The sequence below is a fragment of the Phaethon aethereus genome, assembly GCF_964289735.1.
Source record: "Phaethon aethereus genome assembly, chromosome: Z".
Lineage (NCBI taxonomy): Eukaryota > Metazoa > Chordata > Aves > Phaethontiformes > Phaethontidae > Phaethon > Phaethon aethereus.
This window is the reverse complement of record NC_138577.1, coordinates 73,714,254-73,738,762: the sequence shown is the minus strand read 5'-3', so window position 1 is coordinate 73,738,762 and position 24,509 is coordinate 73,714,254. Positions and strand designations below refer to the sequence as shown.

The window sequence follows — 24,509 nt, the reverse complement described above, 5'->3', positions numbered from 1 at the left end:
CAGATTCATTATCTAGGGAGGTTTGCTGCTTGCCTGGGGCTCTCATGAAGAATGCTGCGCAGAGGCTACTGAGGCTCCTCCAGCCTGCTATTATACATTGCTGCTTTTTCATGAATGCACCAAAGATACTGCCAGGGGTGACCTGAGAAGTATCAAGTGTAATTAGTAGGTTCCAGAGGCACTGCTTAAGGGCGTGAGAACCCAAGCGTTGGCTTTCTCTATCGGGCCCGAGGAGGACTGAACAGATACTGTGGGCGAACCAGTGACTGCACAGCTGCTGTTCATAGCAAGCTTTTGATTTCCACAAGCACGGTAGCCATGGTGAGAATCTGAAAATTTTCACATAGACCTAAGGAGAGTGAAAGCTGGCAGAGAAAGAGGGGTACTGTTGTGAATATCTGCTGTATACTGAATAAGGGAGGACCAGAATAGGGAGGCCCAGGTGAGGGAATACTTCAGCATCCTGGATGTACACAAGTCCGTGGAGCAAAATGGGTTGCATCCAAGCATGCTAAGAGAGAAGGCTGATGGCTTTGCAAGGCCACCCTCAATGATTTTTGAAAGGTAGTGGTGACTGGGAAAGATGACTGACTGGCTTTCAGTTCTGTCTTCACAACAGGCAAAGAGGAAGACACAAGAACTACAGACCAATGAGCCTCATGCAGTCCTTTGGAAGATGGCGGAGAAAATGCCCCTGGAGAGCATTTCCAAAGGCATGAAGAATCATAAGGTGCTCAGGAGCAATCAGCCTGGATTTCTGAAGGGGAAATAGAAAACTGTTTACAAAACAAATCTAAAGCTGTTGAATGTCTCCCTTAGTGACCTGCAGGATGGGACAGAGTGCACCCTCATCAAGTTTGCAGAGCACACAAAAGTGGGGGGAGTGGCGGGTGCAGCAGAGGGTTGTGCCACCCTTCAGGGGGACCTCGAGAGGAGGAATGCAGAACTGGGCAAGAAGGAATGTGATGAAGCTCGACAATGGCAACAGCAAGTCCTGCGTCAGGGGAGGAGTAGCCCCATGCACCAGTACGCGCTGGGCAAGCACTTTGGCAAGCAGCTTTGCTGAGAAGTTCCTTGGGAAACTTCTGGACAATAAGCTGAGCTTGAGCCAGCAATGCTGACTCACTACAAAAATGGCCAACAGTATCCCAGGCTGTATTTAAAAAGAGCATTGCCAGTGGGTTGAGGGAAGTCATCCTTCCTCTCCTCTCAGTGCTGGTGAGGCCATATGTGGAAGAGCGCTGAGTCCGGTCCTGGGCTGCCCAAATACGAGCAAGTTGTGGACAGACTGGAGTGACCCCAGCACAGGCTCTGAAATCCTGCTGCAAAATAGTGCTGCAGCATGCCCAAGAGGCAATTCCTGGCCCGGGGGCTTTGCTCCAGTGCCCCGCTGCAGCTTGCAGCCATCCTGCAAAGGGGATGGATGCTAGCCAGCCCAGGGCCAATAAGAGTGACCCGCTGCTTCTCCCTGCAGGGCAAGCCATGGCGTGACAGCTCCGTACTCACATCTGCTCACAGCTCCTTGAGCACACCAACAGTACAGACCCCTGGGGTGGGATATGAAATGGGAATGACAACTACTGCGCAGGTTTGAGTGGCATTTATTTTGCAGTTGGCAGCTGGCCTGGAGCAGGGGGTGCAGACGAGATGTGTTGTGACCCTAAACCCAGCAGGCAAGTAACACTGCAGGGCTGTGTTTGCTCTCTCTTTGTGGTTCAGCAGCCACAGGCCCAGGACAGCAAAGGTGCTGCAAGCTATTCCTCTGCCGCCCACACCAACCTGCCTGCTGCTTCCTTTTCCTAGGCCTTGCTCAGAGCAGTGAGCCTGTCTCAGCACCAGAGAGGGGACACAGTGCCCTGGGACTCGTCCAGGGCCACCTTCCCCAGCACATGTCCCTTACGAGTCAGGGAGGTCGGGAGGTCACAGTGCCCCCATTGCATGGCTGGTGCACAAAGTTCCAGCACAGACTTTCTCCTGCAACTTCCACCTTTTTTTTTCCCCTAACACTGGCCTAAAATACATTTTATCAAAAGAAAGTTACATCCTGAATGAAGCCATAAACATTTCCATGCCCAAATCTGTGACTGATCAACAAATCCTTACAGCGGAAGGAGGCTTTAGAGGAGGTGGGCACAGGCGCTGCACTCAGGATGCTCAGGGAAGAATACAAGGAGTGACCACAGATGTTGTAAAGAAAGCTGAACTTACCTCCCTGGAAAAGGGACCCGAGGGTGGCTTTTGTTTTCAGTTAATTGCCATATCAGTTGAGTGAACAACTGGTGGTGTACGTGGCCTGAGTTAATCAAAAGGTGTGAATGTCTTCCTGAGTCAGCCCGATGAGCATGGGCCTCAGCCCAACATAAAGCATAAAAACTGAGCAACCAACAAAACAAACTTTGAAGAGAGATATGGGCTTAACCTGGCTTCAACCCACATAATTTCTTCCAGGTGACTGGAGATACACAGCATCATGTCAGTGAGGTTAGAGAGACCAGTAATGGGAATGTAGTTTGTATTGTGATCCAACTGGATGTTGCAGCTGCTATACTGTGCTTGTATTGTGACTGCTGCATCACTCTGCTAACTCAGAATCCCATCTAACATCAAACGTCTTTAAATGAGTAAATTTGTTAACAACACACTAAACCCTCCTCACGTGGAATATCTACAAGAGCCTAGCCAGAGTGTATTGGACAAGAGAAGCGCCAGGACTGCAAGGCGGCATGGTAAGGAAACACCTCACCATGCCATACGCACCTCCAGGGGGGCTCAGTTTACTCAAGAAACATACACAGCAGCATAACACAGAATGGTTTGAAATGGCCACCCCTTTGTAGCATCAATGGCAGATGGCAAAGATGTCAGAAGACTGGCCTGTATGCATAAAACTGTGTACAATGTGCCTACTAATGTGAGGCCACAACCTCATGCAAGCAAAAGAGGCAGCAGGTGACACTCCTTTCTGACCTTGACTCAGATTAATTTTTAGTTGCTTCAACAATACAATGATAATAAGAAACGAACAACCTTGCATGTATCAAAAAGTAAAACTCTAAATATATTTATTATTCAGTTACATTTGCTTTTCATTGCACAAATTTGGTTTTTATCCCCATGTTTTACAGTTTTTTACAAAGCTGTTAGGAGTTTTAGAAACTGTTAAAATGATCACTTAAGTCTATTTAGGCACAGTTCATTAATGCATGACTCCATTCCCTCCACTTCTTTCTCTGTGTGAAAGATTTGTGGTTGCATTTAGGCTCCAAATAGAAATACATTTCACAGTCTACGCTTTTACGGGCTTACTGTCTAAAAAAGAAGTTCTGATTAAATAGTCTCGCCTCATCATATGTTGCCAGCAAAGCCTAAATGAAAGCAACTTCTTTTCCAGAAATGCTGAAATCAACACAACCCTAAGATAAGAACCATGGTGGCCAACCATTTTCTATGCTAACCAGTCATAGGATAACAAAGAAACAGTCCTCAAGAGGATTTAGAAATCCCCTGGAAAAATTACTTTAACTTGGAAATAATTTAAATAATTTATTCTGTATGAAAAATAAGCAAAAAAAAATTCAGAAAAAAAACCCATGTATGGTGACAAGGAAAGTGTTGTATCCCCTGGACCGCTGAGACTGTGTCAAGTGCTCTCCCTTCTGATAATGCTAGCTTGAAAACCAGAGTGTCATATCCCTGGGGCTACCCTCTGTGAAAATGGCTTTGAAGTTTGAAGCTGTCAGGCCTGTTTGACATGGATGAAAAACTGAGCTTCTCGATTTTTTACATAGCTCTTCTCTTTGGTGAGAAAGCCTGACCACTTCTGGTGTAAGATTGATGTGTTTGGATTAAAGCTCTGTATCCAGAGTGAGCTGCTTTTGCATATAAATGCATACTGCTGAGTGTTCCCAGAGCACAGCAAAGTCCATTCTAGATGATCTGAAATGAGCTGAATAATAATAATATATGGGTTTTTTTACAAAAAGAGTAGTGTAAAATAAGTGACTGATGCTAAAGGACTCTTCCTGAAGAACATGATCAACTACCCCCTTCTCTGTAATGCTGCTGAAAGAAACAACAATATTTGTGACTTTTAGCACCCACATTTGTTGTTGCTATTTAGAAATTAATGAAGTATTTTTTAAAGCTGGGTGAAGTCCTTGCAGCAGAGCAAAAGGGATGCCAAAGTCTTTGTGTGATTCTCATCTAAGAGTATTTAGCATCCATGAGCTCCCTGATGGCTATTGCTTTCAGGGATAACCAGACAGGCATCTCACACGAGCGCAGGCAGTGCACAGCCTTTAAGGTCACCTTGCTAAGGAGTCCTGTTCATGGGACTGTCTGATTACAGATATATTATTTTTAACTTTTTTTTTTTTAGACTTTGGGAAATCATTAGGCGTCAAGGAACTAGCAGGGCATGGCGTGCATTCCTACATGTGTCACAACAGCGGTGCACAGTTACAGGTTAAACAGCGGTTGCTTGCTCTGCTTGGGTTTAAGACATCTCCATGAGTTCTGCATTTGGGGCAAGGAAAAACACTTCCCCTCCGGTGCCACTGCTGTTCTCAGACCACAGGGCAACTGATAGTGCACCCTCCTGCCCCACACCAGGGGAAAAATGAGAGGACACCCCCGGGCACCAACAAGGCAGGCAGGTCTGTGCACTCCCTCAGTGCTGCTGCTGGCCCGGCTCTGCACATTGCGGGCAGACTGCACAAAGCTGCTCACAAGTGCCAGCCCTGAAACCAAGGACGGGACCTGCATCCTGCACCTGCCCTTGCCCTAAGCAAAGGGCTGGGACAGGGCAGCGAGTTGGAGAGCTGGTGTTGAAGGGCCCGTGAGCGTGGCTGTAGGGCCCGGGGAGAGAGAAGCCCTGGAGGATGCAGGGGCTGGGCAACACAGCTAGGAAGAGGGAGCCTGCAGCTGTAGGTGGCTGTGGGCATGGGAGAAGGTGCCAGCACCTGGGAGCTAAGGAAGCAGCAGCTGTGGGCACAAGGACAAGCACTACTCCAGCAATCAGGGAGGGCTGTTCGTGACTGGCCACAGTCCTATGATCCTCCTGTGGTTAACACCACAATTCTAACACCATTGCTGAAAGGTCTGCAGTGGGTTGGGGTCCAACTCTCCCCTCATCCTTTTAATCGCTCTTGGCAAACCCTCCGCTGCCAACACTGTGCAGCTTTAAACGTTGTCCTCATTTGTCTGGTGACCACCACAAGACCATGGCCCCCAGGTGACTGCACCTGGTCTTTGGCAGAAGGAGGGAAAGAAGGCCACTGACTCAAAGGACCCAGAGACCTCTGCTGCACCTGCAGCTTCTCCGGTGAGAACCTGCCCACACCACCACCCCTTTAAAGTAGGACCTCCAAACAGCAACTCTCCTTCACCTATCGCAAAAGTGCTGGCCCTCGGCAGCCCTAGTGCAGCCTCCTGCTCACAGCAGGACTATCCCCAGCACCAGGTCAGGGCAGCCACAGCTCTGCTTAGACACGCGGCTGCAGAGCTGAGCCATCAGGTGAGAAGGGTGCATGAGGATCACTTTGGAGATAGAGATGCCTCTGAAGCTCAGCAGAAGAGTGGTCTCCCAGTGCAGGGGGACAGCAGCCACAGAAGCCACACTGCTGGGTCCAGGGGTGGGGAAAAAAGTTGGCAGCTGCCTTCAGTCTCCCATCCTCATGTTACGTGCAGGCGAAGCAGAACAGGTTGTTCCTAAAGCTTAACAAGTGGCTTCTCCAGGACCAGAAGAGCAAGATTTTCCAAAGTCTCTCACTAGCATTAATGCATGAGCTTCTGACATGAGTGAGCAAGCAACCAAGGGGAGCCTGAAGAAGCACAGCAAGTCCAACAATAACTGTCTGGTGATAATTAGGGAAATGTGACCACCACAAGCCAGGGAAGTCCATGCTGCCTGAAGCATCAATTTTTCCCCCAGCAAAAACCCTAGGAGGAGTTATCTGCAGGAATAGTAGTCTGCTCCAGTTGCCAGGGGTGCAAAGAGCTGCAGGCCAGCACCCTCAGTAACTGCATGTGTCCATGCAGAGGTTCCTTAGCTCGAGCTCCAGCTGTTTAATTTGGACATCTCTCTGATTTACCAGCTCACGTAGTCTACGGATTTCTTCCTGTTGCCGGTAAAACATCTGCAAAAGCTGTAAGAAAAGTCACATTTTAATTCCTTTACACTAAGAAAACGCAGACATAACCTGTCAAATGCCACCAGTCCTGTCACATCACTTCTGAGAGAAACAGCATTTAAGGATGAGGCTTTCAACCAACAGACTGAGCATCAACAGTCCTCCTGCTGTCTACTAGCCTGGGCTGTGAGTGCAGGTGTTTCTCAGCACCACTTAGTAATGCTACACCTGCTTAATTCAATGGAAAAGATCAGAAAAAATAACCTTCATACCACTGATCACTCAAAGAGAGCCTAGACACAGAGAGCATTTGTAGTCTGAATTCCTGGATCTGCCACATCTCCTGCTCTGACCTTGGGCAAGTCCTTTTACATCTCTTCTTTCCTGTTGACCACGCTCCGTCCTCTCCAGTTGGCACTAGCACGGCCCTTCACTGTGCACACAGCAGAGCACACAGCAGAGCACCCAGCTCTGCATGGATTGCTTCTGTAACCTCGTGGTGCCAGCTCAGAAACATGCAGACTATCCTTTTTCACACCACAGCTGTGGAAATTCCTGCCCTATCAAGCTGCAGATGTTAAAATCTTGCAGAGCTGAAAAGGGGACCTGAGCACAGCTATGGGAAGGAAATTCTTCCAGGATTCCTAGAAAAAAACAAGCTGCATGTACTCAAAAATGTCCCTGAGCTGCCACTGACAGGGGGCTTGCAAATCACCACAGGTAACTACCACTGTACAAGCCTTGGTTACTATACAGGGAGGTGGCTGGCCATGCCTCAAGGCAGATCACAGAGCTGCCAGGACCTTTTCTGGAACCATTCCCAGGAGCAGGCTGCGACCAGCCACCAGCCTCAATGGCACTGCACTGACAAGTTGTCCCCCAGCAGAGAGCTGCCGAGGCAGGGGCAAAGCCAGCTTTCCCATGTCAAGGTCCACAATATGGTTAGGTGCCATGGGCCAAGGGAGCAGGGTACACCCATTCCTTCCACAGGCGTCCCTGCTGCCTCACCACAATCTCTGAGTACAGCTGTCAGAGAAGGGTTATACTGCATAAGCCGCCTTCTCTTCTCCAGAACCTGGAGGTCACAAGGACCTCATTGTCCCCAGCCAGCAACCACGCAGGCCTGTCCCACAAGAATGCCTAAGAAGCATGAATACTGATTGCTCCCTCCTTTCCAGACCCCATCAGCTGGGATGTTGCTGGGCCACATTTCTGCTTCCCGTGTGTCAGCCAGGGCATGCAGAGCTTCTGCCCCCACAAAGGAATGAAGAGCTTACACTGGCTCAGGTCTGCAAAATAAATCCTCCACAGGGTCTGTCACCTTGTGAACAGCATGCTTTGCCAGCTGACTCTGGGCTTCTTCCCACAGCCCCAACCCTTCACCCCTGACATTCACACACCTCATTTTCAGTTTTTGGTGGTGGACACTCAAATATGTCAAAGCCGTTGGAGAGGTGCATTTGCTCATTTTTAGGCAATTTCTCCTCCACTTTCAGCTGTTTTCCACTGTCTGCGATCTCACTTGGCTTCTGCATGTCCTCCAGTGACATCCTTCCACCCCGACTCTGGTGCTGGGTCAGGTCAGTAGTTTTCATGGATGGCTCTGGCTCAAGAAACTCTGGTAAGGAATTGACAGCTCCAGAGCCTGGTCTCAAGGATACCAGGAGAGGACCTAGGGAGGGAGGCAGGTGACAGGTCACAAACCACACTCAGAAATCAGCTGTAAGCAATTAATTCAGACAACCTGCAGGGACAAACATGGAGGCATGTTTGTTGACATGTTTGTCATCACATTGACTGGTGTGTCTTCCAGAGTTCACAGCAGCAAATATTTTAGCCACTGAATTATTTTAGCTTACAGCCATATTTGTTATACCTCTCCTTTTCCTCCCTTCCTCTTTCTCTGGCAGTTAGCAGGCCAGACAGCCAGTGGCAGCTTACCCAAGCCCTGGGGAGCTGAAGGGCTGGGGAGCTCTCCATGTGCTGACCTTTGTTAACTCCGTTCAGCCACTCTTGTGCTGTCAGTGCTGGCTGGGCTCCTGTTGTCAAGGGGTAGATGTCTTCCTGGTATGATTCCGACTGCAAGCAAACAAATGTCCAGAGTCACTGTGTCAGTGCTGTTTTGGCTTCGAGGGACCATACTGGATTGTGGAGGAGAAAGAAGTTTGCTCCACCTCAGCACAGGGAGTGTCATGAACACATACTGGCATGGACATAAAGTCTTCTCACATGCCCTAAGCCTCCCTCCTCCTCACCCCAACTCAGAAGCATTTCATCTGAAGGCCTATTTTAGTTCCTGACAATAAGGCTTTTACACATCCAGACAACGGACTGCGGGAGGTTGGTGACATAGGCTAACCCAACTCTCATGAACTCAGCATTCCTAAGGATGAATAAGGATATCCTCAGCATTCCTGAGGATACGAAGGATGAACACAAGTCACAAGTCATCATCTGATCATCAGCTGACAGAAACTGGCCAAGAAAATAACATTAGAGGAACATGCCTGATTGGCAGTTGCAATGAGCGTTAGCTCTGCTGCCTCGCTGAATTGAAGGCACTCAAGCCTTCTGATGTTTCTGGAAGTACAGGGCACAGTGCTGACATTTATGATGTACCTTTGCTCACATGGTCACATGGGAGCTACCTTGGCTAGCCACACATTGAATGACCTGGGTCATTCTCTAGCCACACCAGCTCTGAGACTTACATCTACATCACTCTCACTGCAGTGGGTCATGTCTTAAATGCTGCAGAACAACTGTCTGTAACACACCTGCACCCACTGGGTACAGACATGGGAATTCATCATTCCCTTTTTCCCAGGGTGATTCTTCTTCCTTCCACAAGAAGATTTTCATGTCACCAAACATCATCACCAACCCCACTCTCTCTTTTGTCATTATGTCAAGCAGATGCCACCAAGGAAGTTTACAGCCTAGTTGACCTGACAGTCAGAGAGACTCCTTGTTGCACCCAAAGCAGAACAAATCAGTGAGCATGTGTTAGAAAGTTGGCCATTACACAGAGATCTAACTCTTGAGTTACCCAGCCAGGGTTTGTTGGCAGAGCTGCCGCACAAACTGATCAGCTTTGTCCCTCAGACCAAGAGAGAGAAAATCCCTTGTTCTACCTACTCTCCTGCCTCACAGCGTTACAGAGGAGGCACTGCCCTCTTTTTCACTGATATTTGTCCCACACATGAACATGACCTGAGGTTAACTTACCCGTCGAGGCACAATCATGGAGATGGGCTCAATCAGGCTTTTAGTTGGGATCAATTTGTAGAAACGGAAAATCTCACAAGCTGACACTTCAAGGCCTCTCTTTGGCATCATTCCTGGTGGGATAGCATGAACAAAACAGGGTATAAACCTCCCTAGGAAAGTTAATGTCATCCACCATGGAAAAAAGGTCACCAAACAACAAAAGAAGTGACAGCATCAGCCCCACAGCAGCATGGTCTGAAATCTGCACCCAAAACTGGCTCAGTGGCACAAACAAGACTAAATTTTTTTTTTTTTTTTGTCAGGTCACAGAGTTACGCATAGGGCCTGTGCTTCTCATGCTAAGCTTATTCATTCTAAGCTTATTCATTCTCATGAGCTGCAAATAGAGTTACCAGGACTGAGCAGAACTGGCAGGTGATGCCACAGGATTTGACTATCAGTATCATCAGGAAGCGATTTCAGGACACCTAAACAACACCAGAATAGCTATATAGGTCAGGCTGAAAGCCCTTCCAGCCCAGTATCCTCACCCCAGCACTGTCCCAAAGCAGAAAGGAGGGAGTGTGAAGCAGAAACAGATGAGAAGGGTGTGAACATCTACTCTGTCAGTCAGCACCATTATGTTTCAGACTCACTAAGCCACACAAGGTCTCAAACTACATGGTAACCTCAGTGATTTCTCTCCCATGAGCTTATACAATCCAAAGCCTACAACCATGTCAATTCCTTTAACAAAAGAGATTGCCTCTCCTTGGAGATCTTGCTTCATGGTGCCCTACAGAAGCTTTGTTTTTTACTAATACCAAATGACTTCATTAAACAGTAGATTCTACATGAAAGACCATTTCTCCTTACGTTATCTAAATATTAATCTAAACTCCACTCCTCTACATTATATTTTTTTTTGTTAATATTGGGAAAGAAGGTATTGTACAATATCCTTACCAGTATTTTTGATCAGCAGAAGAGATCAGGTTAGGGAATTAGATTTGATTCATTCAGACCTTTTAAGAACACTTGTACACTTCCTTTTCATTGAATGATTTTTAAAGACACTCTGACATTAAAGTCAGGATGCTATACATTGGAAGGATTATAAAAGCTGAATAACAGAGGCATCTTCCAGTTAAGTTTTAAGTAATTTATTCCTTTTCAACAACAGTTTTTTGAAGGAGATCTGCAGGCACAAAATCTAGTGCTGCTAAATATCTGTACCAATGTCCTGGAAGAATGGGAGTGTCTGCAGGTAGTGTGCAAGGGTGGCAAATGGTCCTAAAAACATGTCAGTCTGTAGAGGAATATGGCTTACAGGATAGAGCAGGGAAGGTTCAAGAAAGTGCTACCAGTAGGGTCTGAGGGCTGAAAGCCAAATTTTGTAGCTTGAATGAGTTAAACACTGCATGGTATGTGGACAGGTTAATAAGCAAGGGTCTCCAATGGAGGAGAGGTGACCTAATCACAGCAGGTCTATCTCTAAATGGGAAGTGACAGTACAGGAGAAAGTAGGCAACCATTAACAGTGAAGGCATTAAGATGTGGAGCATCCATTACTAGAGAAATCCCACAGTAGAAACAATATCAACAGAGTTCAATGCCAAAAATCTTGGAGTAGATTCACAAAGGGTAGGGAGCATCCTCCACCTTTAAATACAGACTATCCTCCCTCCCACCTTGACCAAGTATGTGAGAGGAGATGCAGCAGAAACTGGTAAAGCTACCCAGAGCCCATGCTCTGCTGGTCAGAAGGGATCTCTCCAAGCTGTGACCCTGTAATACCACCTGTGATATATAGGTGAGCTGGGCCAAGCTGACTGTCATGCACCTGTAAACCTGGGTGGAGACTGGAATCTGACCCACTCTCTTTTCTAAATTATATTTTGGATAGTCCTGGGCTCTGACAGCCTCTAAAACAAAGAAGCCACCATCCTCTTGTAATGTTAGACATATGCTGCCACTCACCAATTCCCTTCTGTGGTAAATGAGAACGATATTCCATCAAGTAGTTCAGGTATGGTTTCTCAGGGCTTATTTCATAGTACCGTATATTTCCATCACCCTAAAGGCAAAGAAAATAAATATAAGCCAGGCTCCGCTGTTCAGCCTGAGGGTCTCAGAAGAATGGCCCCATAAGCCCTACAGGGTCAAGTATGAACCAAATATTTACCCCCAAATTCCTATGTGTGAAGGTTAGGTCTCTGCAGTGTATCTCCCCACAGTAAATGTGGTATGTTTGCAGTGGAAAACAAGCCTGATGCTGCAGCACCCTCAGGACCCATCCCATCAGCCCATATCCTTAGGCTAACGTGCTTCAGGAGCATCTTTGACTTCAGCCTGACGCAACACAGTCCAGGAGAAGAATCAGACAGGCCTGTATTTGCTGACATGGAAAGCACTTACCTTTCCCACAACGTAAAGCATATGCGTGTCTGAGTCATAGAAGGGAAACAGGAGTCCCGAGGAGCCATCCAGATCCTCCTCCAATAAAGGCACAGAAAGGTCATTCTGGGCAGGACACAGGAAAAGCAGACAGCTACAATCACCTGTCAGTCACCGCAAGTCAGGGACACCTTACCTGAACCCCACCTGGCAGCAGCATGTGAGCACAGCTCTATAATGATCCTACGGTGTGACCAGCTGCCCTGAGCAGAGGGCCATGCACAGACTTCTTCAAAGCTCTGTGGGTGGGAAATGGATGCTCTGTCCCTCACTCTTGACTGAGTGCAGCACCTCAGGACTTCAGTTCCTACCACTAGAACATCTCAGGCACCTGATGACATGTAGATACGATAAGAAATGCTGCCTGACTCTAAGAAATGCTGTCGGACTCTACGTGGGCCACCAGACTAACGGAGATGGAGGGGCTTTCGGGGCATGTCTGCATCACACACCCACTACACATGTTCCCTCACTACCTCTAGTCAAGGCAGTACTTCCACAATAGTGCACCATCCACCACAAGAACAGTCTGCATCAGCCGAGCAGTCTCCACACTGCACAGTGGGAAGGTGTCCACTGCAGGGGCAAAAGCTCCCATCAGCCTTTTATAAGTAAGCCACGTAGGAGAACAGAGCACACCACTCCATACACAAGGCTGGCATGTCTCATACAAAGCTGTCCCTGCTCTGCTGAAGGGACCCATGTCAGGAGGACCAACAGGGCAGAGTATGGCATCCCATGGCTGCCATTGTGGCTACTGACAAATAAATATGAATTTAGCATAGGGTTAATAGATACTTTGTCCTGCAGAACTGCCCAGCTGCAGGGTCCAGAAAGCCAGAGCTTCTGTTCAGATGCAATAATGACATGGGTGGATGTAGACCTCAAAAAGATGCTTGCTGGGCAGGTCCCGTGCCAACACCTGTCCCTAAGGAGCCTGCACATAACTGGCCTCATAGGCCTTCCCACTGTGTTCTCAAACTAAGTGTGGCCAGCTCCTCCAGCAGCTCTGAAGACAGTGAAACCCTGATGTGAGACCCATGGTGTGTCAGACCACTGTCCAGCTTTGTGGACAGCCTTCAGACAGCAGCACAGTGCTTTGCCTACACAAAGAAGCTGTGTCCAAACACAGCCAAATGGCAAATCATAGACCAGATTTGTCTGGTACAAAGGGTGACAAGAACAACAAAGAGGCAGAAGATTGTGCTGCAACATGGTTGACACAGAGGGACAAAGAGAGATGCTGACAAAGAAAAAGCATCTGACTGCATATGAGAGGGGTAGAGGAGAGTAGGGTTTTGTAAGGCTAGCAGCCGTCATGATAGGAGATCATGTCTTGGAAGTGACCAGTAAGTCACTTACTACTTCAGTACTCTGCTGTCAGGAATGACCAGAAATCAAAAACACCCCACATCTTTTTCTCCACTGGGGGCTTCACCCGAGTAGGCTGCATCTAGAGCTCATTTCTCTTTCCAGTACCAGTAACAATTTGCCAGCAAGACCAGTAAGAGCTGCTTTTAAGTCAGAGCTACAATGACCACCCAAAGGTCCTTTGAATTATTTCTTCCTATAGTGGGCACCACATTCTCTTTGTTCTGGTGGGTTTCTATGCTGAAAGCTTTGAGAGCTTCTTCAGAAACTCATACTCAGTTAACAGTGTCATTACAGTAAAACCTACCACCCATTAAGAATTTGACAGGTCACTTCTGAATTGCTGTTATAAACCTATTCTTGGGCATCTGGCAGGTGGAAAAGTTAAACAGACAGCAAAAGAGAGAAAACTGAAGCTGGTATGGTTAAGATTGCTGGTCCAACTCACTTGATCCCATAATGCAATTTGCCTATTATTCCACCGAGATGTTCCAGTAGAGAACAGTTTTTTCATGTTTCCAAGGAACAAGACTTTATTGACTCTGTGAGACTTGTAGCTGGCTTCCTATAGGAAGAGAAAGGACACTGCATGAGTAAGACACCACGGGCTGCATAGCTACATTTCATGTTACGTGAGACCTCTCATTCAGTCACATCTGAAGACCTGCTCAGCCTGGCTGAATTACAGTGAGCAGGATTTCATGGGGATTCGAGGAAGGTGGCCTAAACTCTTCAGGACTGTTCCCAAAAGCCCAATCAATCTCTCTAACTATTGATTCACGTATTTGCAAGAGGTCAATTCTTATTAGTTGCAGGCAGGACTTTCCATGTACACAAATCTGTGCAAATATGTACGAAATGCAATCAACTTCACCTTATCAACATATACAAACTACAGGCAACAAGAATGACCCCGGCAGTGGGACAAACGTACACTTGCATCCACCTGTCCACCTGATCTCTACAAGCCCTCCCAAGACATCCTACAGAGGACTGCAGGAGGGAACTATGAAAACAGTGCACTTCAAGAAGGGATTCAGGGAGCAAGGAGCATGGTAGCAAGATGCAGAAACCCTGTTTTCAACAATGACAGCAAGCGTTCCATGAAAAGTAGAAGGCAATAGCACTGGTGCCTTGGGCAACATAGAGCACAGATGCATCTTCTTTAATGGCAATGAATCTACCCAGAAGAGGAAACACTCCAAGGGGTAAGATCAGCTGGACTACAAACCTCTGAACCCAACCTACTTGTAGGACTGTTCCCGCACGAGGGTCTATCAGACGTATCTTTCTGTCCCTGCAGGCTGTGGCAAGGAGACTGCCATCTGTGTTGAATGACATGGAGAGGACCACATCTTTGTGAGCATCAAGGATCTTCACCGGGTTCGAGATGACAGCCTCCTTGGTGTCAAGGTTCCAGATCATTATCTGGGGCAAAAGAATAAAAAAATCAGCCCTTTGTTGCCTGACCAATTGGTGACTTTGTGTACCCCATTCACTTCTTTCTTTCTTCTCTACATGTATAGGTCTTACCATCATAAGTGGTTGTTCTCCAGCATTTAAAATAATTTCTGGTACTAGCAGCAACATATCAGGAACACAGTGTCTGCTCAGAATGTCCAATATTCTAATTTCCTTTGCAACTACATTTTATACATAAAAATGGCCATCATCAGTGCAGATAGCACTAGCACAAGAATGAAGCCAAGCAAAAGTGCATGCCATTGCATATTGTATCCAATCCAGTAAAGGAGAAGAGCAGAGTAGACTGAAGTTCATCAGAAGACTGCAAAATTAGCAAGTCCTTTTGAACATGTAGCAATGAACTTTTGCCTTTGGGGCCACCATGGAATTTCCGCCTGAAGAAGGCTTCTGAACTCTTTAGTATTATCTTACAGCTTGAAATTAAAACAAATTTCAAAACACCTTGCCAAACAGGGTGTCCCAAGAAGAGAGCTCCACAGAGAACAGACCCACCTTGTAGTCATAGCCAGAGCTGAAGAGGATGTTATTAGCAGTGGGATGCCATTCAATGAGGCCCACTCTTCGAACATGCCCAAGAAGTTCCTTCTTCGGACTGGTAATGTTTCTTGTTAGCAAGTGCTTGGGGATGTCCCAGATTTTAACCTGAATGGCACAGGATGGGTCTTCATGAGATTTCTAAGTCAGGAGGTTATTTGGAACTTACCAATATTGGTATTATTATTCCCTTTCTAGTGAATAGGAATGCTCCTGGCTTTATTTAATACCAGTCCTTTAAATTAGTATCTTTACTTTTCTGTGGGCCTGAAGACTCCTCTTTACCCTGTATCTTTAGCCAGCAGTTCTACCATTTTGTTTTAGCTTGGCAATCCAACCCTTATACCTAGCCAAGCTGTCAGCACAATTGTGAAAAGTTATTCCCACAGATGTTGCAGACCTTGCCTCCTAAAAAATTTGAGCAGAAGCAAGCAAATCTGAAATAAACTTCACCAAAGGTTCACTGAAAATCAGAAGACATTATGGCAGTGATTGATCCAAGCAGTCATCTTCAGTGCTACCTGGTTAAAGAACAGACAACTCCCCTGGCCAGATGACAGCTATATTACTGTTTGTCTCATAGAAAAATTGCACCAGCGTTGAACATTTTGCAAATGATCCAGCCATTTGTCAAAGTACACAGAAGCCCACCCACGTAGCCACACCGCAGATGCCCTGAAAAGAGAGACTGGGCAGCACCGCACTGAAGTCACTCAACACTGGGAGCATGCTGTCTCATAACAAGTCTACCAGCAGCCTTGAGTTCTTTTAGAAGGATACTGCATGAAGACAAAAATCCTCTGTCCTCCTGGGGTGGAATAAGACAGTAGAGGAAACCTGCAAAAGGGGCTGAACCTATATAAGTAAAACAAAAGAGTCTTTCTCACGCTAACCCTAGAAATACAAGTATTTAGGACACTTTTGGCTCAATGAAAATTACTATGCTTGTCAAGATTTTTCTAGGACTTAGCCCGAAGCAAAAGGCAAATGCTCTTAGAAGCAGAGAGTTCATGGAAATTAGCCACACCTGCCAGAGTCTCCCACTGTTTGACTGATGACAATCACACATTTCTAAGCCAAAGGAGGGCAGGCACAAATTCTGGGACCTGCTGGAAAAGATCATGAGCACCCTTCTCAACAGTGTTTATCCCACTGAGGAATCAAAGCCATCAGAAACCTAAAGACTGTGGGGTCCAGTAGCCACCAGATGAACTTCTACAGCCATAAGAGAAAGCATTATACTCTACAGCTTCAACAGCTATCACTGAAGGACTGAGGCTGAGAGAGTAGGAAAGGTGTTCACACTGTGAAGAACTGTCTAGAATGAACCATTCACTCCCCATGCTATGAAATGGTTAGTGGTAAAAGTAGGCAAAAGCCCCTGGCTGGAATCTCGGGATGCATTAAATGGCAGAAATTGCCAGTGCTTAGTGGACAGAAGCAGCAGGTCTTGGAGCCAGACCTGCCAGGCCAAGCGGGAACAATCCATGAGCAGTTGACCCTGCTTCATCTTGAAGAAAACCTGACAAAGTGAAGTAAAAGGCACAGAGTTGCCCCTCTAACCACAGGGGAGAAGATTTCCGGCAAGCTGAATTCGTACATGCCTAATGATTTGCCAAAAGGAACAGAGGGGGTTAGAAGATAAGCCCTAGCCCAGTACTGTTCAAACCCTCAGACCCTGGCCACTTGCATTGGCCTGACTCCTAAGACTACCTGAAGCAGCGGTGGGAACTGGAAAGGGCACTGGGTGTTCACAGAGACTATGCATCCCCTCCCTTGCCCAAAAGTACCACTCTACATGCTTCAGCTACATGGCACAAAAGATAGCTGTGGTACCACCAAGGCAAGCTCCAGAAAGATTGCTTAATGGCCAAGAAAGCTCTGAGGAACGTGGGTGATGGGAAATTTCCACCATCTTTACAGAAGCTTATGGCCTTCCTCAGAAGTTCCAGGGAGACCCAGCCCAGTAAAAGCAATCAGATGCATCCTTGCACGCAAGCCAGAATGGTGGCTTATGATAATGCTGAGAAATGGCACAGAGCACCAGACCTTTAACAACAGACTGCAAGGAAGACTTTGGCTCTAATGTCCAGCCCAGCGGAAGCGGTGGACAACTCTGGGACCCTGAAAACTTCCTCAGACTTCTCTCAGGAAAGAAAAAGTGTTTGTGTAGAGGTATCCCTTGGAGTACGTCCAATCTGAGCTCTCCAGTACAGGCCAGGAAAAGACAGACAGACATTGACCCCATGGAGTGAGTCCAACAGCAGCCACTGAGATGAGGAGGGGACAGGAGCACAGCAAATCTGAGGAGAGCTGGAAAGAAAAAAATTTGTTCAGCCTGGGAGCAAGAAGGCAAAGAAAGGTGAGTTCTTCTGGCTGCCTTTCAACTACATTGCAGGAAGGCACAGAGAAGATGGAGGTGCACAAGGAGAGCACCAAAGGCAATGGACACAAATGGCAATATGAGCACTCGCTAGGATGCTCAGGAGGATGCAGCACTTCCCCTGTGAGGAGAAGCTGAGGGAGATAGCCTTGATCAGACTGGAGGAGAGACAGCTTCAGGGCAAATTCATAGAAGCCTTCAATACTTACAAAATTACTAAGAAAATAATGCCTGGCTCTGTTTTAAAGTGCAGGGTGGGAGGACAGGATACAGCAGTGAAGATACAACTACTCTGGGGAGGTTCTGACCGCATATAAGGAAAAAAATTTTCCCATTCAAGTGGTAAAGAAGAGGAACAGGTTCCCAGGGAGGTGGTGAAATCCCTACCCTTGGAGGTTTTCAAGACTCAGTTCCACAGACCTGCACAGGAGATGGGGGTAGAGACCAAGCTCCCTTTCAACATGAAAAGTTCTGTGATTCTGTAACTACAGCAGGAAGTTCCAAAGCTTGTGCTCATTCCTCATCTGAGGCTCAAAAGAGAGGTCATGGTGGTGCCTTCCTGCCACAAGTCCTTTCTGAGACAGCACGAAAACCTGGTATATGGGTTGGAAGATAAAATGAAATCCTCACAGGCAGCCCAGAAACTGAAAGAAGCCTTCAAAAAAGACGTGAGTATCCAAAGAAGCAAAAGGAAGTCACTGAACAGGAAGGACAATGCAAAGAGCCTAGATTTCCAATTCAAGAGTGATTTTTGGCAGAGATGAAATGGCAGAGGGTGTGCACCAAGCCAGGGCTGCAGAAAACGACATGGGAAACTGCCCTGATGCTGTGTGGCAGAGGGTGAATAATACGCTGTGAGACAAAACGTATGTGGGATCTCTGGAAAAAAGCACAGTAGTTAGTCAGATGTCCTCACTATCACAGAAGCCAACATCACACTTTGACAGGACATGGAAAGCAACCTACAAGTGGGTAGATATGGGCTAAACTGTCCCTTACAAACATGAATTGAATCTTCCAATTCCTAAGTAGTCTGCATCTTCACTGAAGTAAAATATGTGACTGCATCTTAATTATACTACCTTCAGCCAATCCAGTTGTTGCCTAAAACTTAAACCTGATGTGATATATTTAGTATCTTTTTATAGGTTTGCATTAGCATGAACTTTTGCATCTCTGGAGTCTTTCTGTGGTTTCAGTAGGAAAATGCCCATTTCATTTATGCCTTTTGCAGAACAGTATGACACAGATTCCTCAGCTACCCCATAACTGATCCAGCACAACTTTACAGAGTAACTGAGTGCAGGAACAAGCTCAAACTCGCTCTGCAGGGAATTAATCTGAAATAGCTGTTCCAGATTATGCTACATTGAAGCTTTTATTCTAAAGTAAAGGAATAGTTTCATAGTAATTAAACTTGAATAGTTAATCCATTTTAAATTCATATTATGTTTTTCTCATGGAAACACACACAAAAATACGCAAGCCCCCACAAAACAGATCTTCCTCCTCACACTGATTTTGTCACATCATCTGGAAGGGGTCACATAGGTCTGACCTCAAGAGAAAGACAGGAATCTTATTCTCACCTGACTTTTTTGTAAGTATATATATGCTTTCATATCTCATCGATGGGTTTCTGGTTTCTTTTCTATTTCTTTCCCCAAAAAGCACATTAGCCAGGTAATAATGCAGAGTGCAAGCTCATAAACTTACTGTGGCATCTTCTGAACATGAAGCTATTACAAAGTCATTGAAGGGGTTCCACTTGATGTCCAGAACACTCCCTTTGTGCCCACATATTTTGGGATAATGTGGGTCAAGCTTGCCTGTCTGGAAAAAACAAGTATCATCAAACCTAAGGTAAGCCATGGAATTACAGTACGTTTTCAAGGAAGATCCAAGCCACCTCCAGCAAGAAACCTCATTCTGCTTGTTGTGCTCCAAATATCCTGGGTGCTCTCTATCTGCTGAGAACGGGTTTTTGCAAAGCAAGTCTTGATGATACCACCAAAAAGAAAAGAAAGAAGAGCTCCGGCCTTCCTAAGTACACACTGCTATCAAGAAATCTATACTCATAGATATAAAGTATATCAAGATATCAAGAGATCTATACTCATATAAATCAGTCTCATTTGTACAGTCTGAAGTTAGAAGACAGTATTTGGTTCAGACACCAGAATAAAACTTAGAGGGAAAACACTTATAAATGAGTTTAATCTTCCACATTTTTAAAAGATCTTGGGGAAAAACAAGCAGAATCTCTTTCAGAAGACATTTCTTATACGCAGGAAAAGAACGGTTTAGCTTTTATTTTTAGCCTCACCTGCTAGCATTTATTTTACTTTTTAAGCAAAAAGATATTTGTGACACAGATTACAAATGCAGTTTTTCTTTCAACAAGCTACCTGTTTCTCTCTGAAGGTGTTCAAATCCAGCCACTCACTGGATTCAATCAGTATTCCGGACTTTCAAAAAATGCCATGTTTGGGTGGCATCTTCACGGGTAAAAATCCTGCACAAAGTGCACTGAGGAGTACTGAGGGCCTTGCGCCACATGGGGGCTGTGTTGCATCAGGATAAAGCCATACTGCAGACACAGTCTCTGCTACAAAGTCAAGTCGGTATATTTATTATGTGCTAGGAAGGATGCTGGGGAATTTATTAACATCGGAGTAGCACGTGCTTCTCCTTGTCAGGAGTAGACGTATGGAGATCTCCAGGAACCACCTTGCATTCCAGACAGGGAATCTGTCCAAGAGCAAAGATCAGTCACCGAAGGAGAGGGACATGGTGGCAATCTTGTGATGCTTACCTGTTTACTTTTATCCCACCTAGAAGAATCATAAATCAAAACGAATGCAAATGCATACTCTCCTGGAAAGCAGACACTTGTGTTGGTGTAATCCCTGCACCTCTCCATGAGTGGGCCTTAAAAGTGCACAGCAGAGGGGAGTCAGCCCTAACCTGGATACGGCTAGGATGTAATTTTCCCAGCCTTGAAAATTTGTGCCGTTTTGAATGCAGAGCAGGACACAACGTGTGACTATTCTGGCTTCACTGGAAAGTTTGTCACATAGACTGGGGCTAACCTGCTTTAAACTGAACACCCAGAGGGCTTTGAAATGTAAAAGACTGTGCTTTCTTAGACTACAGTCCAAAACAATTCCCTTTTATAACAGCGACAATACAAAGTGACTTGGGAAGGCAGAAGAGAGATAAAAGGCCTTTAATAAGCAGCGTTCCCCCGCCCACGGTGTCCTTTTGCAGGCTTCAGGGCTTGGTTTCAAGCTGGCAACTCAATGGGCTGGGCAGCCAGCTCCACAGGGATCCCTTGATCCCTATGGGAACTCCGTCTGTCCCCTCCCAGAGCTGGCTGCCTGTCTGCTCCCCGCTCCATTTGGGAGACTCCCAGGCTGCCCTGAGCCTGCTCTGCCTGCCCCATCCTGCAAGGCTCTCCTACCCTACATTCCCAGCAAGCTCAGCTGGCCCTGGAAAAGGAGCCCTTGCCCTCCCAGTCACCAGACCCACCTGCCCCTACAACCCTGCAGCCCTGGGGCAGAGCAGGACCCCCACAACACATGAACTCCCAGGGTGCCAACAAACATACATGGCAAGTAGGGCTGTTGGTCTCAGACACACACCTGCATGTGGAACTAAAGCCCTTCATGTGCAGGGGAAATTTCATTCCATAGACCAAAAACTATTTCAGTAACTAGATGTGTTGAGGTACCTGACTTCCACAGTTATTTGCAGAGCTTGAAAATTAGTAATTTTTCAACAACTCGCTTTCTAAACTCCCAGCATTTTTTGAAAGTAGCCAAACTCGGGGTTTCTTAACAAAGACCACTTCTAGTGGAACTGCTGTTAAAACTCTCCCAGCAGATTTGTACAGAGCAGGTAACGATGAGATGAGTCAGCCCCACTTCTCAGGTGTTCTCCAAAGGGCACTAACACAACTTGTCACCACAGCACAGCACTCACATATGGTGCCAGTTAGGTAAGGCCTGAAGGGTCATCACAGGTTTCATTTCATAATTCTTGACCCCAGTGAGAAGGGAGCAGGGTTTGTGTCTAGGAGGTCTACACAACCACACATGTCCTCCCTTTCACACCTGGTGCTGACACATTGAAAGACTAGAGACTGCAAAGCCTTGGACATGGGTACCTCCCTGTCTCTCAGGACTTTGTTCTTGTTTTGCTATCCCTTTGCTTTATGCTGCAAAGGGAGAGACAGATGCAGTCTCAACCAAGTCTGGTCATCAGAGAAGAAAAAGGCAGGACTTTGTCTTTCAAAGGAAGGCCACAAAATTGCTGTCTGAGTCAAGATCCTTCCTTGGCATGCAGCGCATGCACTTCCCCACGCCTGTGTCAGACACCAATCTACACCCAGGCCACACTGTGGGAAAGCAGCTCATCTCCCAGTTACAGTCACTGAGCCCGTCTCTGCTTGGACTTGAAAGATTTACAAAGACATTCAGTCTGTTCTGGCCACCAGGCAGCCCCTGTGGCCACAGCCACTTCCCTCCCTGGTGAGATGTGCTGCCATTCCACCCAGCTAGCTTCAACGGCAGTTCATGAGGACTGCTCTTTGTGAATCCAGTCAAAAGTAACCACGGCCACAAATACCACCACCAGGAGCACAAGTCAAAAGGTGCCACTTTTCAACAGGTGGCACCTGTTTCGAAGTATATCATGAAAAAAAGCAACCGGTATCACAGCCCCCAGACTCATGGAAACCCTCTCTGTGGGTGGCTGAGGCCGCTCTTCCCCACAGCATGGGTCAGGAACAGGTATTCGGAGAACAGCTGTATGAAGTGCGGCATGTACAGATCCTTCCCGATTCACCACTAAAGGTCAACCCACAAGGGACTTTATGAACTAGGGGACCTGCATCTGAAAAAATACAGTTCATAAACCAACTCCTCTCCGTAACTCCATCTGGTTTTGAACTCCTTAATTCTTCCAGGCTCACCTGGAGCAGTGAGCTCCATATCTGCTGCAGGAGCATTCACATCTGCTGCTAATGGTCTGCTCCCTGGTCTCCAGGATCGCCTTCACCACACAAATCGAGAAGAATTGCTCCTTATGTTTCTTCCCCAGGCTTTCACAGTTTTATTTATCTCGCTCATTTGTCTTTTTTCCCAGACTGATTGAGGCCTAACCCACAAAGTCTTCCCTTACATGAAAGCAATTTCATATTTTCACTGACGTACTTTAATTATCCTTTTCTGTATCTTCTAGTTCTACCATGCCTTTGACTTCTGCAAGCAGTATTTCAGATCTGGGTGGAGTATCTGAGCAGGTGTTAAGAATGGAAGACTTGCTACTAAAGATTAGCCAAGCTGAGAAGAGGTGAGAAGACAGAAGAATTAATAGTAAGCAGTGCAAGCACCTTCAGCTCATTTTGCCAACACTTTGAGGGATGTGTCCCACCCTACGTTCCCCAGTCACCAGCTGCCTGCTTATAGATGCAGCTCTGTGATAAAGACAAGTTCTTCAGCCTCAGCAGATCATGGTCAAGGGTGCAGAAGTGACTCAGTCAAGAAAAACAGGGTAGTGGTTAATTTTAGAAGGACTGTCTCTGAAGAGCACCAGCAGTGAAGGAGCTGAATAAACAAAGTCTAGAAGGGCCGGGAACTGTGCTAGGTTCTTCAAGCATAGCCAGTTCACTTTCAACCTTAGCAAATATATATTGAAAAAGTGGCATTACAATAACAACATCAATTAACTTTTAATTAAAGGCTGAACTTTTGCCTTTCATCTGTTCTGCTCTGATTCCAGAGCACTCATAATCTCACATTGAAGTTAATCCACATTAGTGCATGCCTAATTTTTCTGAAGCCATAAACATCAGACAGCCAGCTTCTCCCTCTCATCAGATCCCTAAGTCATCAGATCCCATAAACATGGGATTTGTTTCTGAAAGGGAAGTTTTTCCAGCATCAGTGCTTGAAGCTTAAGGGCTTTATTGCCTGATAACCATGTCTCCATTCTTTCACAAAGGAGAAGGTAGAGCAAAATGTACCATTTTGTCCTTTGGCCACAGCTGAAGCCATGTCACTAAAGCACCTTTCAGTTTTTGCCTTCTGTATTTACTAACAGCTTTTTTATTTGCAATTTCTCCTAGGAGACAAACATCTGAACAGCACAGTTCCTGCTGATTATACAAGAAAGGCAAATGAGAGATGAAATTAAGGAAGGTGTTAAAAAACTGCAAGCAGCAATGTAAGACATGTAACTACACACATCCCAGGAATCACCTGCCAGGGCAGCTGGGGCCCTTTCCGTCATTGTGCAATTAGGGCACTGAATACCCTTTTTGTGAACTAGCTCCCTAGAAAGCCCGGCCCTCTTCCAGCCTCTTGACGTGCTTGTGAAAGCCAGCTTGCCTCAGCAGAGCTCACCTGGTGGATGGGAATGACAAGGAAGGCCCCTCCGCCTGCGCACTCGGTCACCACCGCAATGAAGTGGGGGTTCACGGCACAGAAGTGGTTGTCATGGACGTTGCGGGTGATGGGGACGCAGTCGTAGCACTTCTCCTTGCTGGCTGCTTTGCCGTACACGTGGCGGAACTTGGAGCTGCGGTACTGTGGGTGCCACGACATCTGCAAGGGAAGAAACAAAATGCCCCGTGACCTAAGAACTGGCTTCCTGGCAAGGCTTGAAGACCCCCACTCCCCTCTCCCCACCACAGGCTCACCCTCCCCATTTGGGCTCCTTGCACTGACCCTCAGCCAGCAAGCAGCAGCCACGTTTTTCTCTGCTGGTCTTCACCCCTTTGGCATGACCTGTCTCTGCACCCGTTGCACATCTCTGATGGAAAGAGGAGAGCGCAGGGGAGAAAAGACAGCTCTCTCCATCACCAGCCCGCTGGGCTGTGCATGCATCAGCAGTCCCTATCGCTGGGACAGGGCCACATGGCAGCAAGTATTAAG

General features: G+C 46.7%; 1 protein-coding gene across 1 annotated transcript; it reads right to left on the bottom strand.

The window, feature by feature from the left end:
- Window positions 1-6,014: 6,014 nt before the first annotated feature.
- Window positions 6,015-24,179, bottom strand: CORO2A (coronin 2A; the record flags this gene model as incomplete). Its single annotated transcript, XM_082013808.1, has 11 exons — window positions 6,015-6,146; window positions 7,532-7,803; window positions 8,120-8,210; window positions 9,360-9,472; window positions 11,322-11,418; window positions 11,760-11,864; window positions 13,618-13,734; window positions 14,418-14,597; window positions 15,147-15,296; window positions 19,288-19,404; window positions 23,979-24,179. The coding sequence occupies 11 exons, from the start codon at window positions 24,177-24,179 to the stop codon at window positions 6,015-6,017; spliced, it is 1,575 nt and encodes a 524-aa protein (XP_081869934.1).
- Window positions 24,180-24,509: the final 330 nt, after the last annotated feature.